Raw genomic sequence first — 16,548 nt, 5'->3', positions numbered from 1 at the left:
GTCGGTTGGGCTTTTCTGTATCGGGACTTTAAAAACACAAAGCCCTCTACTTTTGATGGGACTCAGGACCCCATCCAAGCTATGAAGTGGCTGTCTGACGTGGAGGGATGTTTCTTCACGTGTTCATGTCCTAATAACTAGAGGGTCAAGTGTGCCCTGAACTTGCTGAGGACTGGGGCAAAGGACTGGTGGAGGTTGGTGACTGGGTCATATTCTGACGATCAAAGAACTGCTGTTACTTGGGAGCAGTTCAGGGATATGTTCCGCGCTCGCTACATTCCATGAGTCGAGCTGGAACGGTTAGCTCATGAGTTTTTGGATCTGAGACAGGATGGTGAGACGGTGACGGATATCACTCGCATGTTCACAGAGAGGGAGATGTTCTGCCCGAAGTTTGCTTCTGAGGAGGCTCAGATGACACGTTATCTGAGCATGCTCAAGACTAATATTCGACAGTTTGTTGCTACCCAGCGATGCGATACTTTATTGGAGTTACAGGAGGCCGCTAGGTGGCGTGAGTTAGAGATTGAGCTACAGTTGAGGGAACAGCGGCATGCCCCGACACAATCACAGCCGGCGCCAAAGCGGTCTAAGACCGCTGATTCCTGGTCAGGGGGACATCAGGGCCGCACTTGTGGCAAGTGCGGGAAGGGTCACTCGAGGGTTTGCAGGTTGGGCAGTGCGTGCCGTAGGTGCGGCAATGAGGGGTATTATGTGAAGGATTGTCGCCACATAGCCCCAGTTCAGGATATGAGGATCTGCTACCCCTGTCATCAGGTTGGTCACGTGAAGACCAACTGTCCACAACTCACAGCCAGGCCGGCGCAGGCTCCAACACCGGCTACACTGAGGATTACTGACGGGGGTCAGGTTCGAGTAGCGCCCCCGAGGGCCCAGGGACGCGCCTTACAACTTACAATAGAGGAGGCCAGAGCAGCACCAGATGTGGTTGCTGGTATGTTTCTATTCCTTATCTTATTGAATATATATATATTTGTGTTATGCTTATATGTTTGTACCTGTGGTTAGATACGTTTTAGTGAACTCCTTACCTGCTTTGGTATTGTTTGACTCTGGGGCGAGTTAGTCGTTTGTCTCTCAGACATTTAGTAGGGAGTTTGGTTTTCCAGTAGGAGAGTTAGATTGTCCGTTGCAAGTCTCTATCGCCAACGAACACGGGATTTCCGCTTCTTCGGTCTATCGGGGTTGTGTATTGGAGATCTTTGGAGTATATTTCCCGATAGACCTGATTCCGATTCCCATGGGGGATGTATGTGTGATCATGGGTATGGACTGGCTTAGTCGCTTCGGTGCCATGATCGACTGCGAGGGTTAGCGAGTGGTAGTTTGGACCCCAAGTGGGGGATAACTGATTGTTTATGGCGAGGGCACCAGATTGGGATCATGGTTTTGTTTGGCTGCCAGGGTCAGCAGTACTGTTAAGGCGTGTCAGACCCAACAAATAAAGGGGTACGATATACTCCAAAATAACACTACTATATTGCACTAAAAGGTAGTACAAGGCAAGTAGGGCCGATCCACAGAGACACAGGACAATTGGTCTATACCTCTTTGCACAAGGTACTATGGTCACCAATAGTAAAGAGAGGGGGGTTTAGAATGTTATGATTAAACAAACAACTAAAAACATAAGTAATCAACTAAATGAGTGAATTAAATTCAGAATTTGTAAGGAATCCAACTCTATGTATGACAACTTAGCAATGCGATTCCAAGATAACATGATATTTGCTCAATTCTATATAAGTTGGTACTTGAAAGTGTTAATAAGCTCTAATACTTCCCATTCACCACATTAATTAACCAAAACAAGCTCTTTGATTAACCCTAACCTTACTAACCTAATCTAACCAAGCTCTTAGAATTAGATTGAAAGATTGCATTAAACTTTATGTGAATGTTCCCAACAACACCCAATACTCCTCACAAGCTCGGGAGCGTAAGAGTGTGTGAATAAGATTTACACTAAATTCATTCAATGGAAATCAGTTTAGTGCTTGTTACTTGTTCAATTTCACAAAACAATTACGGATTTTGTAAAAGAGATAACTTGAATGACCTAACCCTAATTCAAATGGCCAGTAAGAATCACAGTTAGAATCAAACATTCGATTAAATCAAAATCAAATTCACTAGATAGAAATTAAAAGCAAACATCAAGTCATATGATTGAAATCACAAATAAGAAGTCAAGACATGAAGTTGGAGAAACTAGGGTTCTAGCCACACATGGCTAGAACAAGATCACAAGTTGAAAAGATGGACATAATGTGCAATTACAGCTTACAAATAAGAGAAATAATGTTTCCAAATGATTACTGATCAAACCCTTGCAAAAACCTTCGAAATCCCCTCTCCAAATTTGTTCTGATATGTTGTGTGTGTATCCAAATGACCCTAATCCCGAGATATGAAAAATAGGAAAAACTGCCAAAAGGCAGTTTTTGGGTCGAACACGGCCCGTGTCAAGATAGAACAAATCAACACGGGTCGTGTTGAGTGAAATTTGGTCTTCAATCCTCGATTCCAACCCCTAAGTTCGATGATCAAATTTGCTCAGCTGGGCCAACATGGCCCGTGTCAAAATAGACTAAACTGACACGGGTCGTGTTCAGTGAAGTCAACAACTCCCATTTTGGTCAACATGGCCCGTGCCCATTCTGCAGTGTAAATCCAACACGGGCCGTGTACTCCTCTAACTCCGAATCCAAACTTGAGTTTTCCAACTTTTTCGTTCTTCGCCCGATCACCCCGAAATCTTCACCAGTGCTTCCCGGCACCTCCCAAAGCGCGTCCCAACCTCCAGTTTACCTGAAAAAGACATGAAAGTGTGCAAATAAGGTTGTTCTAGAGATTAACATGAATATTATGAAATGCAAGAAAAAAGAAGAACAATTATGCTAAATAGGTGCATCAAAAGGGACTAAAAGGTGTGCAAAAAGGTGCACAAATTGCACCTAACAAGTACATTCAGTACGGGTGTGCGGGTTATCTAGCGTATGTGGTGGATACACGGGTCAGGGATCAGGTTTCAGTATCAGAGGTTCCAGTGGTCAGAGAGTTTGCTGACGTATTTCCGGAGGAGTTACCCGGAGTGCCTCCGGAGAGGCAGATTGAGTTTAGGATCGACCTAGTGCTGGGTGCGGCCCCTATCGCCAAGGCATCGTACCGGTTGGCACCACCAGAGATGCAGGAGCTTTCATCACAGCTGCAGGAACTGTTGGGCAAGCAGTTCATTCGTCCGAGCAGTTCCTCGTGGGGAGCGCCGATACTCTTCGTCAGAAAGAAGGATGATTCACACCGGATGTGCATTTATTACTGGGAGTTGAACAAGTTGACAGTGAAGAACCTTTACACACTCCCGAGGATAGATGATCTTTTCGATCAGTTACAAGGAGCATCTTGGTTCTCCAAGATAGACTTGAGGTCCGGGTACCATCAGGTCAGAGTTAGGGAGGAGGACGTGGAGAAGACCGCGTTCCGAACTCGTTATGGACATTACGAGTTCGTGGTGATGCCGTTTGGGCTCACCAACGTGCCATCAGTATTTATGGACCTGATGAATCGGGTCTGCAGACTGATGCTCGATCGCTCGGTCATAGTATTCATCGACGATATCTTAGTGTACTCCAAGACCCGAGAGTAACATGAGGAGCATCTGCGGGAGTTATTGGGAGTTTTGAGACGAGAACGACTTTATGCCAAGTTCTCGAAGTGTGAGTTTTGGTTACGAGAGGTCCAGTTCCTGGGACATCTCGTTAACCAGGAGGGGATTTTGGTCGATCCGGCCAAAATCGAAGCGGTTATGTAGTGGGAGGTTCCGAAATCTCCCTCAGACATCAGGAGCTTTTTGAGATTGGCTGGGTACTACCGGAGATTCATACAAGATTTCTCCAAGATTGCAGTACCCCTTACTTGTCTGACGAGGAAGGGGGTGGATTTCTGGTGGGGCCCCGAGCAGCAGAGGGTGTTTGAGACCCTCTGACAGCGCCTATGCGAGGCTCTAGTCTTGACTCTTTCAGAGGGAGTTGAGGACTTTGTAGTTTTCTATGATGCATCCATCACAGGACTGGGGCGGTCCTCATGCAGAGAGGACAGGTGATAGCCTATGCATCGCGGCAGATGAAGCCGCATGAGACGAGATACCCTACACATGATCTGGAGTTGGGAGTGGTGGTATTTGATGGGTTTTATACAAACAATCCTATGTGTGCATGCAACCCTAGTATGGATCTATGTTTTACTATTAGTCACACAACATTATGAACACAAAAAGGAAACCTAGCATGCTCCTAGTAATTTTGAAAATCATAAGGAAGAATGAATTACATACCTCTTGTTGTTATATTGTAATAACAACTTGTTTCTTGGATCTTCTTATCTTTGAAAGCAAGTACCACAAGTGTAGTAGCTCTAATGGCTCACAAACACCAAGAGCAGTTGAAGAAGCAAAAGAGAGAGAGGGGAGAGGTAGAATTCGGCTCTAGGAACTCTAGGGATCATGTGGTCGAATTTCTTATGCCAAGGGTCCTCTATATAGGTGTAGGAATTAGGGTTTCAGTCCTTATCCTTATCTGGTTGCTTAGCCACCAAGTAGCCCAAAGGATAATTCTAGAACCCTTATCTTGGACGAATTCTAAGGCCTTATCCCCTTGAATTCGTCCACCCTATCATATAGGGTTTCCTTGCCTAACTTTGTAACTATCACATAATTACAGTTCTGTCCCTCTAGTTTAATTAACTTCTTTTGATCACAAAATTAATTCTTAATTAATTCTTGACCAATGTTAATTAAACAAATACGATTTCTCTTTTAATATATTATTCTTATAATATATTAATAAACCATAATAACCTCTTTCTCTATTATTTCTCCAGTCAAGTTGCTTTGGTGAAGGCAATCCAAAAGGACCATGCACAACCGAGTCAAGTACTTACTAAATATGGTTACGGGCTTAGACACTAATCCAACAGTATTCGCTCTCAAGCTTTGGAGACGTTACCTCTATGGGGTCCGCTATACCATCTACATGGACCATAAGAGCTTGAGATACATCATGGATCAGCCGAACCTGAACATGAGACAACGCAGGTGGCTAGATGTAGTCAAGGAATACGACTGTGAGATCCTTTACCATCTAGGTAAAGCGAACGTGGTTACGGACGCACTGAGCCGCAAGTCAGTTGGATCTTCCACTCCAGTGACGTGCATGAGGATTTAAGTGGATTCTCCACTTGTGGGCTTGATCAGGGAAGCCCAGGCAGAGGGTATGCGTCAGGAGAATTGGAATATGTTGAGGATTAAGGGTGAGAACACCCGGTTTGTTCAGGATAACCGGGGATTATTAACCCGTTGCGGTTGGGTATGGGTTCCGATGTATGGTGGGGTCAGACAGACTATATTGGAGGAGGCTCATAAGTCTCGCTTCTCTATTCACCCGGTGGCCACCAAGATGTATCGGGACTTGCGATTGAGTTACTGGTGGCCGTGCATGAAGCAAGAGATCGCTTGGTATGCAGGATGGTCAAGGCTGAGCACCAGAGGCCGCATGGCAAGCTGCAGCCTCTAGAGATTCCCATGTGGAAATGGGAGCAGATCACGATGGATTTCATCACCAAGCTGCCGAGAACGACGAAGGGGTTTGACGCTATTTGGGTCATTGTGGATCGATTGACCAAGAGTGCCCATTTTCTGCCCATTCGGGAGACCTCATCGGCAGAGAAGCTGGCCGGTGTGTATATACGCGAGATCTTCGCTCGTTATGGGGTTCCGGTCTCTATCGTCTCAGATCATGATGTTCGGTTTACCTCCCGATTTTGGCAGAAGTTCCATAAGGAACTGGGCACACGGCTGCACTTCAGTACAACCTATCATCTGCAGATGGACGAACAGAGTGAGAGGACCATACAGACTCTTGAGGACATGTTGAGAGCATGTGTTGTTGACTTCGGTGGGAGTTGAGACTCCTACCTACCCCTTGCATAGTTCTCCTAGAATAACAACTTTTACTTCAGCATTGGTGCTCCATCGTATGAGCTGTTGTATGGACGGAGATGCCGCACCCCAGTCTGTTGGGACGAGGTGGGTCACGGGGTGATGGGTCGGACCGAGGTAGTCCTGTAGACTACCGAGATGATTCAGCAGATTAGACAGCGGTTGCAGACCGCACAGATTCGACAGAAGAGCTACGCCGATCGGCACCGATCTGAGTTGGAGTTTCAGGTTGGTGACATGGTACTCCTGAAGGTCTCACCCTGGAAGGGTGTGATCCGCTTTAGGAAGAGGGGAAAATTGGGTCCCCGATACATTAGACCGTTGCGATTCATTGCCAGGGTTGGCAAGGTGGCATATAGACTCGAGCTACTAGAAGAGCTTAGTCAGATCTACAGCACTTTCCACGTTTCGCAGTTGCAAAAGTGCATTCTGGATGAGGAGGCAGTAGTATCACTGGATGACATTTAGGTCGATAAACACCTGAATTATGTGGAGAGGCCCGTGACCATTCTGGAGAGGAAGGTGAAGGTTCTGCGGAACAAGGAGATACCTTTGGTAAAGGTACAGTGGGAGCATTAGAGAGGATCCGAATGGACTTGGGAGCCGGAGGCTGAGATGCGGGAGCATTACCCAGATTTGTTTGCCGCATCCGACTTCAGGGACGAAGTCTAGTTCAAGTACGGGAGAGTTGTAACACCCCGACTCCCAGGTATATAACTTTACAGTTTTATGTCCATCTCAGAAGATCTACTCGACGAGTTGGTGCCTAGACTCGTCGAGTAGGGATGCTTTTGGCCATATGGCTTAAGTGACCAACTCGGCGAGTCGGTGGACCTGACTCAACGAGTTGGAGCTGGAATGAGAAACCCTAATCCCTGGGGGTTTTCACCCTATTTAAGGGTCACTGGCCCCCTTAGCCTCCCTTACAGCCCCCTTTGTGAGTCCAGAAACCCTAAATAGTTGCTTACACTTCATTTTGGTGTGATATTAAGCTTGGAAGGTGGATTGTGGTGGGAAGAGCTTGAAGTAGAAGAAGTTGGAGCAAAGAGAGGCTGTGGATCCGAGTTCTACTTCATCTCAGCATCATTTTGAAGGTAACAAGTTGTTACATTGGCTCTCCATTAGCTAGATCTCTTGTTTCATGGGTTTAGAACCCTTTTTAGGGTATTATGGTGGTATTTCGAATTTGGGACAAGATCTGAGGTTGCAACTTCAGATCTGGACCCCTTTTGCCCCTTATTGTCATAAAGTCTCAGCCTTTATCAAGCTATGGCCCTTTCATTGTCTTAAACTTCTTCTTTAGCTTGGTTTTGGCTCTTAAGACGTTGCATGCACGTAAAGTTTGCAAGCTTACGTGATAACTAGGCCCTAGGAGGCTAGATCTACCATTTGGAGCTTTGGAATGGCTCAAAAACATCTGGACAAGAAAAGAACTGTATGAACTCGGCGAGTCGGATAAGGAACTCGACGAGTTGGTAAGGGTTTTCCCGGGGTATGGTTTCTGCATGGAATCAACGAGTTAGCAGAGGACTCGACGAGTCAGCTAGGGTTTTCCCCGACTTCCGGACACGCATAGACTCGACGAGTTGGTAGTAAACTCGACGAGTCAGGGAGGGTTTTATGACCTTCTGAACTCTTAAGGAACTCGATGAGTTGCTAGCTGCACTCGATGAGTTGGGTCAACATGGAGTGTTGACCTTGACCGTTGACTTTAACTTGGACCAAAGGTTGACCAGTTTGACCTCTGGGGGTATTTAGGTAATATGGGAATTTATGGAAGGGAGTCACCGGTGGTTGTAGGTGTTGGATTTGGAGCTGCATTTGGAGGAGTTGACCTTAGCACTTCGAGCTACTTGTGAGGTGAGTTATCCTCATTATATCAACAGGGTCTAAGACACCAATGCCGACCCTTATCGGATTTGTATCTGGGTTTATTGCATGACATGCTTATTGATTTACATCCTGGTAGTTAGGATGGTGATATGCTTAGTGACCTGGTTAGGTCGGTATCTTGGTATATATGATGATGCTATGCTTAGTGACCTGGTTCGGTCGGTATCTTGGTATATAGGATGATGCTATGTTAGTGACCGATTAGGTTTGTATCCTGGTTATAGGATGTTGCTATGATTGATGATCTGTTAGATCGGTTTGACTGTTATATATGCTAGCGTATGATATTATGTACACATGTTTATTGATTGGGGGTTGGGTTGAGGCGGTCCTGCTTTGTGCTGAAGGCCAACATACCCATGGCGGTCCGGATAGACTATAGGACCAGAAGGGCATGTTAGTCAGACCGAAGGCCCGACGAGCAGTCCGGATAGGCTGTAGGCCCTGCGAGGCGGTCCAAATGTGCCGAAGGCTCGGAGGGCGGTCTAGATAGGTTGAAGGCTTGCGAGGCGGTCCAGTCAGGATGAAGGCTCATTATGCATGCTGTTCGTTGTTATGTTATTGATATGTTTTATGGCGTTGGTATTTTGGGGGTAACTCACTAAGCCTTCGAGCTTACATTTATCGATTATTGTTTCAAGTATTTCTGATGATCGTGGTAAGGCGAAGGCGTGATCGTACAGCTCCTCACATTTTATGATTTTATGATTTGATTTTGGGATACTCTGACAATATACTATTTTGAAAACAAGTTTTGTAATAATCATGAGTTTTGAAATGATTTTAAAAGTTTAAATTTGACATGATTTTTATGGATATTACAGAGAGAGAGGTCCCCCTCTTTAGTTCTTTTAACTTTTAATATTAAAATTTAAATAAAATAAAAAAATATCTTAGAAAAATGAAAAAACAAATTAAAAGGGCATATTAGTTTTTTCAAGTTTGGACAAATTTCACAATGAAACTAAATGAAAAGGACCACAAAATCATTATTTTGATCAAAATCGGAATAAAATACATACCATAGGGACATTTTTACAGTTTTGTCTAATATATAACTTAAATAAAATTTAATAGTTAAATATGCACGGTGCCTAATTTCGATTTAAACCCTAAAATTAAAAACATTTTACAAAGAGTGTATTGGAAAATGATTTGAATAGTCTAGTGAATAGCCCTAAAATTAAATGGGTGCATTTATTATTATTTTTCTATTTTGGCCGGTTGAGGCCGGGGCCCGGGGGACCAAAAGAAATGTATATATACTACTGGTATACATGTTTTGAAAATAAAAAAAAGGCAGTGAGAGGTGTGACCTTGATTGCAACGAGATTTCCTATCCCCATAGATAGGTCCGCCCTAGGAGATTGCATTGATATATTTCACTCTAAGGCCGTAATAATTTAATACAGTACTTGATTTCTTATGATAATTGACAAGCCGGATTTCAAAAGGTAAAAAACATGCAATTGTGTTGTGTTATTTTTCTAAGAAACAACATGGCATAACAATTTTTTGTTTGTTTATTAACATAAACCTAATAATTTATATATTGGGATTATTTAAATTTGAAGCTAAAGAAAAAAAAAATCTTTAGCATAATGAAATACTTTTGAATTATCCAAAAATGCCCACCAAACAATTAACTAAATTCCAGCCAAAAGTAATATTGTTGATCAAGGTAAGCTACATACTAGCCTACAACTAGTAACGTTTGATGATTGGAGGGGTGGATGTCTACTTGTTTCATAGGGTTCTTAATATGATAACCATATGGATAAAACACCTTTTAATCATTTTAGGGGATAGGGCTCGACTTATTTCATTAAGTTCTAAAAACTCAAACTAAGCATACCACACAAACACAAGTCCACTTTGTTGTTCTTGGGAACCTTCTCTTTTGAACATAAATACAAGCTTCTAACATTGCATTTTCAATTGAACAATCCGAGAAAAGTAAGATCATACACAATTTATATTGTATAAAGGTGGTATCTAATAATAAGATTATATTATAAGGTAAGATTTGGGTTTTTTGCTTACACAGATTATTGGATTACATGATAATATATATAGTATGATGATTAATCAAGTCTTGCAGGATGAATCTTAAAGCCTTACACTACAAGGGCTTCTCGTCATATCAAAATAAGGTATCGTGTATTGTAATTTTTGTCTTTTCAATTTATACATTTTTGTCCTTATGATATAAACTAATTAACCAACATATATATATATATATATATATATATATATATATATATATATATATATATATATATATATATATATATATATTCAAACGAAAACGTTGAAATCAAAAACGTGAGAACAAATATTGACCATCCATTTTGAAATATTATTTTGACTAACAAATTTATCAACCAAACAACTTGGCAATGCATGGCCTCAAGCCCTGAATCGCCATAGGCTCTAATTCCCAAGATGACAAACCGCCGTCCTTTGTGCTTGCCATGTGATAAAGTTTTCCCTAAGATATCAAAACATTCCAAGTGTTTTTACACACACGGACATCTCCGACTAACTCACTATTCGACCATATAACAAGTACTTTGTCTTTATTTTTCTCAAGTTTTAGTTTTGGATTCATATATAGGACAAACAATTAGGATACAAACTTTCATAACGAACTCCCCCAAAATCTTCTTAGCAAGAACCCTTTGCTTTAGTGACACATAGTATTTCTTTGTGACAAAACTTCCTTCTTTCGTGACACTTCTTTGAAGTCAATACATGTTTTATGGGTCGTTCACCTCATCAAAAACAAATTCCTTTTGCATGAGTTGAAAAACTAGTGTCCTTTTCGCACCTAAGATAAGCCATTTGCTCACTCTGAGCATCTAATTTCTTTAGATGTGAACTTAAAGTTTTATTATGCATTAAACAAAAAAATCTTTCAAAACATAAAAATTGATATGCTGAAGTCTTATATGACACAACGAATCGGAATCATTACATGTTGATACAAAACACATTGTTTTCCATTCTTAAAAACGTCTTATAGAGAGCATGTTAGACGTGGTTAATTATATATTGACTTTTAATAAATGTGTCAATAAGATGTTTAAGAGGTTGAATGGTGAGTTACACTTATGCAAATATTCATCTTAATAAAAATAAATAATGAAATAACAATAAATTATATCATATATCATGGTATATATATGAATCATTTTTACTTAGGCGAGGATCAATTAAATCCAAAGAAAATCAAGGGATAAGTTAAGGAAAGTCTCGAAATGTTAAGTATTTTATGAAGTTGATCCTTGCTAAAAATGTTAGGAAGTTAACATCTTTTTATCACATTGGTTTCTTCTCCTCTTTTGCTTTAAATATTTTATACGCCATGTTGTTGATTTGATTCAGAATGCAGCAAAACCTATTTAATTAACCTAATTGAAAGTTTATAACTAATTACATGATTTAGTTCTATTAAAAGTCGCTAATTAATACATAGATCTCCCACCCCAAAACAGCTCTCATGTTACAAGTCTACCAACATCAATGTGAACAAAATCTTCAAAAAGTCAAAAACACAGTTTCACCCAGGTTCCACCACCACCACAACAAACCGTTCTTCAAAGATTCGATGCGAGAACTCGTCCCAGGGCTCACGCTTGGGTGAATCTGGGGACGAATTGCATGGAAAATCATGGGGATCAATGGAGGGTATAGTCTGCTGCTCATCAAATTACGTACCTTTATCACCCATTAGCTTCTTGGAGCGAGCAGCCAAGATTTATAGCCACCGGACATCGGTGGTTTATGGGTGTATTAAGTACACATGGGACGAAACGCACCGTAGGTGCGTCAAGCTTGCATCTGCCATTAACCATTTAGGGGTTTCTCGAGGCGACGTCGTAAGTTTTCTTTCTACTCATGTAGTAACCATTAATCATTACTGAAGCTAAAGTTATGGAGTGCAGGTAGCGGCTCTAGCACCAAATGTCCCGGCTATGTTAGAGCTTCATTTCGCAGTTCCCATGGCTGGAGGCATCATTTGCCCTCTCAACAAACGTCTGGATGCAAATATGGTTTCAACCCTTCTCGAACACTCAGAAGCCAAGATCCTCTTCGTCGACTACCAATTATTGCATGTAGCTGAAGAAGCTGTCAATATTCTCAAGAAGATGGATTTAAAACCTCCTCTTATTGTCGTAATATCTGAACAAGACTCCCTGTCTCCCTTGAAACCCACAGGAAAATATGAATACGAATACGAGAGCCTTGTGGAGAGTGGAGTGACTGAATTCTCTATAATCAGACCAAATGACGAATGTGATCCTATCAGTTTAAACTACACATCTGGGACAACATCGAGGCCGAAAGGAGTAGTTTGTAGCCACCGAGGGGCTTATCTTAGCTCCATTGCTGCAGTGTTCATACGTGATATGCGAGAGATGCCTACGTACCTTTGGACGTTGCCTATGTTTCACTGCAATGGATGGTGCTTCACGTGGGGTGTGGCTATCGTTGGTGGCACTAATGTTTGCCTACGACGTTGCGATCCTAAAGATATATTTAATAATATAGTCCTTCACAAGGTGACACATATGGATGGAGCTCCAACTGTGTTGAACATGATTGTGAATGCTCCGATGACTGATCGGAAACCACTTCCACACGAAGTTAAGATCGTAACCGGCGGTGCACCTCCACCTGCGTCAATCATCTCAAAGATAGAGGAGCTAGGGTTTCGTATATCTCATATTTATGGCCTCAGTGAAACGTATGGTCCAGGAACTTTATGTGTGTGGAAGCCCGAGTGGGAAAGGTTGCCTCGTGAAGAACAACTTAAGCTTCAAGCACGACAAGGAGTGAAAACTTTGGTGATGGAGGATGTCGATGTAAAAGATCCTGCAACAATGGAGAGTGTAAAATGTGATGGAAAATCGTTAGGGGAGGTTATGTTTAGAGGGAATGCAGTCATGAGTGGATACTTCAAGGATTTGAGAGCAACCGAAGAGGCTTTTGCCGGAGGATGGTTTCGAAGTGGTGATCTTGCCGTTAAACATCCCGACGGGAATATAGAAGTAAAGGATAGGTCCAAAGATATTATAATCTCCGGTGGTGAAAATATATGCACGATCGAGGTGGAAACTGTGATTTATAGCCATCCTGCAGTTCTGGAGGTTGCTGTGGTTGCACGTCCCGACGATCATTGGGGTCAAACTCCCTGTGCCTTTGTGAAGTTGAAGAAAGGTGTTGATGTTGATGCTCAAGAAATTATTCAGTATTGTCGAGATCGCATGCCACATTATATGGCACCTCGAACTGTTATTTTTGACGATTTGCCAAGAAATGCGACTGGTAAGGTACAGAAGTTTGTGTTGAGGGAGAAGGCAAAGCTTATGGGCAGCCTTTCTGACCGGAAAGTATAAACCTCATTTCCAAGTTTTCATCAAATGTATGAGTGATTCTATCCATGACTTGGGTAGCGTCAAAAATCAAATAATAATGATAAATATTATGTCGTCTATATATGTACGCTTTACATAACATGCATGTTTAGAAATTAATATGGTTATTTTTAGTATATATTTATCAATCTTGGAATCAAAATTGGGTAAGTCTATCTATATTCTAACAACACCCTAATTATTATATTAATTTTAATTTAAATGATTAAAATGATTAAGTAAGAATTTAACCTAATGATTATCTTTTTCCTTATAATTATTAGCTAATAATAAGACCGTCCGAAATGCTTATTACGAACGCGTTCATGGTCTACGTGACCACGAACCACGACCATGCACACCATCCCGCTTCTCCGACTGTTTCTCACGCTTTTCTGACTGTTTCTCACGATCCCACGATGTGCATGCTTCTCAGTCTGTTTCTCACGCTCCGACGACGTTAATTGCATCTCTCTTCTTGATCTGGTCAGTATTGTTAATGACTGTAAACGATGGTTGAAGGTGGCCGTTCGTTGGTTGAAGGTTACCGCCAGTTAGTGGTTGCCGATAGTTTGGTTCTCCATCTCTCTTTCTTTCGTTTTGTCTTCGATGGAAATGTTTGTTGAAGGTGGTAGTTCGTTGGTCGAAGGTTACCACCGGCTAGTGGTTGCATAGGTTTGGTTCTCTATCGGCGGCATCAGTTGTTCGATGGTTCAAGGTGGTGTTAAAGAACATATTTTCTTTGATTATTGTTAATGCATTGCTTAATCTATGCTGTTATTTCTCCTTATATAAAATATTGTGGTTTATTGGTTGCTTAAATGGATTTAATGGTGTTTATGTTCAATGCAATTATAATTTGTATTTTGTTCATAATCTTACAATTTAGTGTTTTTAAAATAAGGGGATATGATTTGGGTAATTACCTTTTCATTTTGTTCACATATGAGTAACTTCATTTTTTTTGTACTCATCTAGGTAACAAACTTGTTCGAAGTGTTCACATATGACCATTATGACCGACTGTAGCAAGTTACAACCGTTTATAACTGTTTATTAGTATCATAACGGTTATTAAATTTGGAAAAATTAATAGTCTTTATATAGTTTTGACTGGCAGTGAGAGAATAATATAAAAGTAATTATTAATAATTTACACAGATTGGTTATTTGTGAAAGTGGCGACCTTGATGAAATTGTTGTAGGTTGCAAATTTGGTTGTAGGACGTTATGGGATGATGAGTTTGAATGTAGAAGTTATTTTCTTAAAAAAGTATGATAAAGGTGGATGAAATGAAAATATATTAGACATTAAATATGAAATTTAACGGGAATATATATTACATAAAAAGAAAATCAATAAATTATATGTATTGAACATCTAATGATAATATTAAATTAAAAGTTTACCGTTTGTGATGTTCGACAATGGTGGGCATGGCAATGTTTTTGATTTGGTTCTTCCATTGTTGGTATTCATATATGTTGTATACTGTATAATGTAAGATGAGGTACATAACGTTGGAAAGAAGAGTAAATGCATAAATGAATATCATAACATACCATAAAAAATGATTATACAAAGAATGGAATTAAAGGATATTGTTAAAGATAATAACGAATTAAAGTTGGTTAACAAATACATAAATATAATTGGAAAACATGTGTTGTGATTTTATGTTAAATAAAAATATGTATCAAAAATAGATGAATTAAATCATTTTTAATAAGATTAAATTAAATGATGGTTTCTAAATTGATAAGGGTACATGATTTTGAAAAGATTTAAAGATAATATTTCCTTATTAAACGATATAATCATAAATGTCTGGATTCTATATATTGAAATATGATAAATATACATATAATTATTTTGGAAAGTGTTTATGATTGACGGTATAATTGGAATGAAATTTGCATAAATAAGAATATAAGATTCATGAAAGAAATTAAAATTTGTAAAGTATGTGCTTATGTTGACAGTTATACCATTGGTCATAAGAAAATTATCTTTAAACTTAAAATAAATTGACAATAATAGATTTGGTCAACATAGTTTGTTATTTAAACTTAAAACAAATTGACAATAATAGACTTGATCAACATAGTTTGTTACGAACAATAAAAAAAATTATTGTTATAAAATCTTGTTTGTAGAATAACAAACTCGGTGGCTTAAGCCAAAAATTAAGGAGATTACCTTTAAACTTAAAACAAATTGACAATAATAGACTTGGTCAACATAGTTTGTTATTTAAACTTAAAACAAATTGACAATAATAGACTTGGTCAACATAGTTTATTACGAACAATAAAAAAAATTATTGTTATAAAATCTTGTTTGTGGAATAACAATAATAATAATATGGTAAATCTGCCATATAAATTTAACACACATGCATTACTTAAGCCACACCACAATTCCATATCATTAATCCAAAAATGAGTAATGCTTTTTGTAATCACACATATTTTCCTTTTTTTTTTCAATGTATTCTATCATTTGGAGTAGTGGGGACAACAACTTCAATCGTCTCCATGCCTTTCCTTTTTTTTTTCTTGCAGTTTTTTTTAATCTTCTTTAGAGAATTTGCACATTCCAGATTATCTACAAAGACTTAAAAGACATATTATATTATGTAATGTAACCATACAAATGAAACAATGCCTTAATGGGAAAAAAAAAGAAACAGGGGTATTTTAGTCAAAAAGTTGCAGATGGCAATGGAAGTTTCCAAAGTTTTTTTTTATCAAACAACTAATATGCATCATAAATAAATCTATATTAAAGTTCAAATGGAAGCTACAAAAACCCAAAGCAATTAATTTCATAAAAAAAATTCCTAATAAGAACTAAAACTTTAAAACTCGTAATAATTGCAAAACTAACCATACATCAGAATATCAGAAGGCAATTTCAAAAAAGTTAATTTCAAATTCAGATTCATTCAGGTATGATTTTTAATTTTCTGGCAACAGATAGGGATACATTAGGCAATATCAATCGAAATTTTTATTAGCAAAATCAACAGAAGATACAGTAGGCAATATCAGTGACATTTGAATTAGCAAAATCAATAGAAGATAAAGCAGGCAAGATCGATAACATTTTTTATTAGCAGAATTGAGACAAAAAAAATTAAAAAGCATGCGTACATTGAGAAGAAGAAAAGCGCACTGGGAATAATCTTTGGCAGTCAATCTCAATTTCAAGTTGTT

At 39.6% G+C, this 16,548-nt stretch overlaps 1 protein-coding gene across 1 annotated transcript; it reads left to right on the top strand.

Annotated features, from left to right (window-relative positions):
- The first annotated feature begins 9,832 nt into the window (after positions 1–9,832).
- On the top strand, positions 9,833–13,466 carry LOC145118543 (butanoate--CoA ligase AAE1-like). Its single transcript, XM_079054236.1, has 4 exons — positions 9,833–9,928; positions 10,011–10,062; positions 11,407–11,790; positions 11,857–13,466. Exons 2-4 carry the CDS (start codon positions 10,012–10,014, stop codon positions 13,309–13,311), a joined length of 1,890 nt encoding a protein of 629 aa, XP_078910362.1. The 5' UTR covers positions 9,833–9,928; position 10,011; the 3' UTR covers positions 13,312–13,466.
- Positions 13,467–16,548: the final 3,082 nt, after the last annotated feature.

This window comes from Lactuca virosa, chromosome 6 (assembly GCF_052849685.1).
Source record: "Lactuca virosa cultivar CGN04683 chromosome 6, Lactuca_virosa_CGN04683_v6, whole genome shotgun sequence".
NCBI classification, from domain to species: domain Eukaryota; kingdom Viridiplantae; phylum Streptophyta; class Magnoliopsida; order Asterales; family Asteraceae; genus Lactuca; species Lactuca virosa.
The sequence above is the reverse complement of the archived record's forward strand: the minus strand, read 5'-3'. Positions and strand labels throughout refer to the sequence as shown.

Excerpts from the sequence above, each read along its gene's own strand:
- LOC145118543 (XM_079054236.1), top strand. The coding sequence starts at position 10,012 with ATGAATCTTAAAGCCTTACACTACAAGGGCTTCTCGTCATATCAAAAT. Across the intron at positions 10,063-11,406 it reads TCTCGTCATATCAAAATAAG|CTCTCATGTTACAAGTCTAC; the intron begins GTATCGTGTATT and ends ACCCCAAAACAG. Across the intron at positions 11,791-11,856 it reads GGGTTTCTCGAGGCGACGTC|GTAGCGGCTCTAGCACCAAA; the intron begins GTAAGTTTTCTT and ends TATGGAGTGCAG.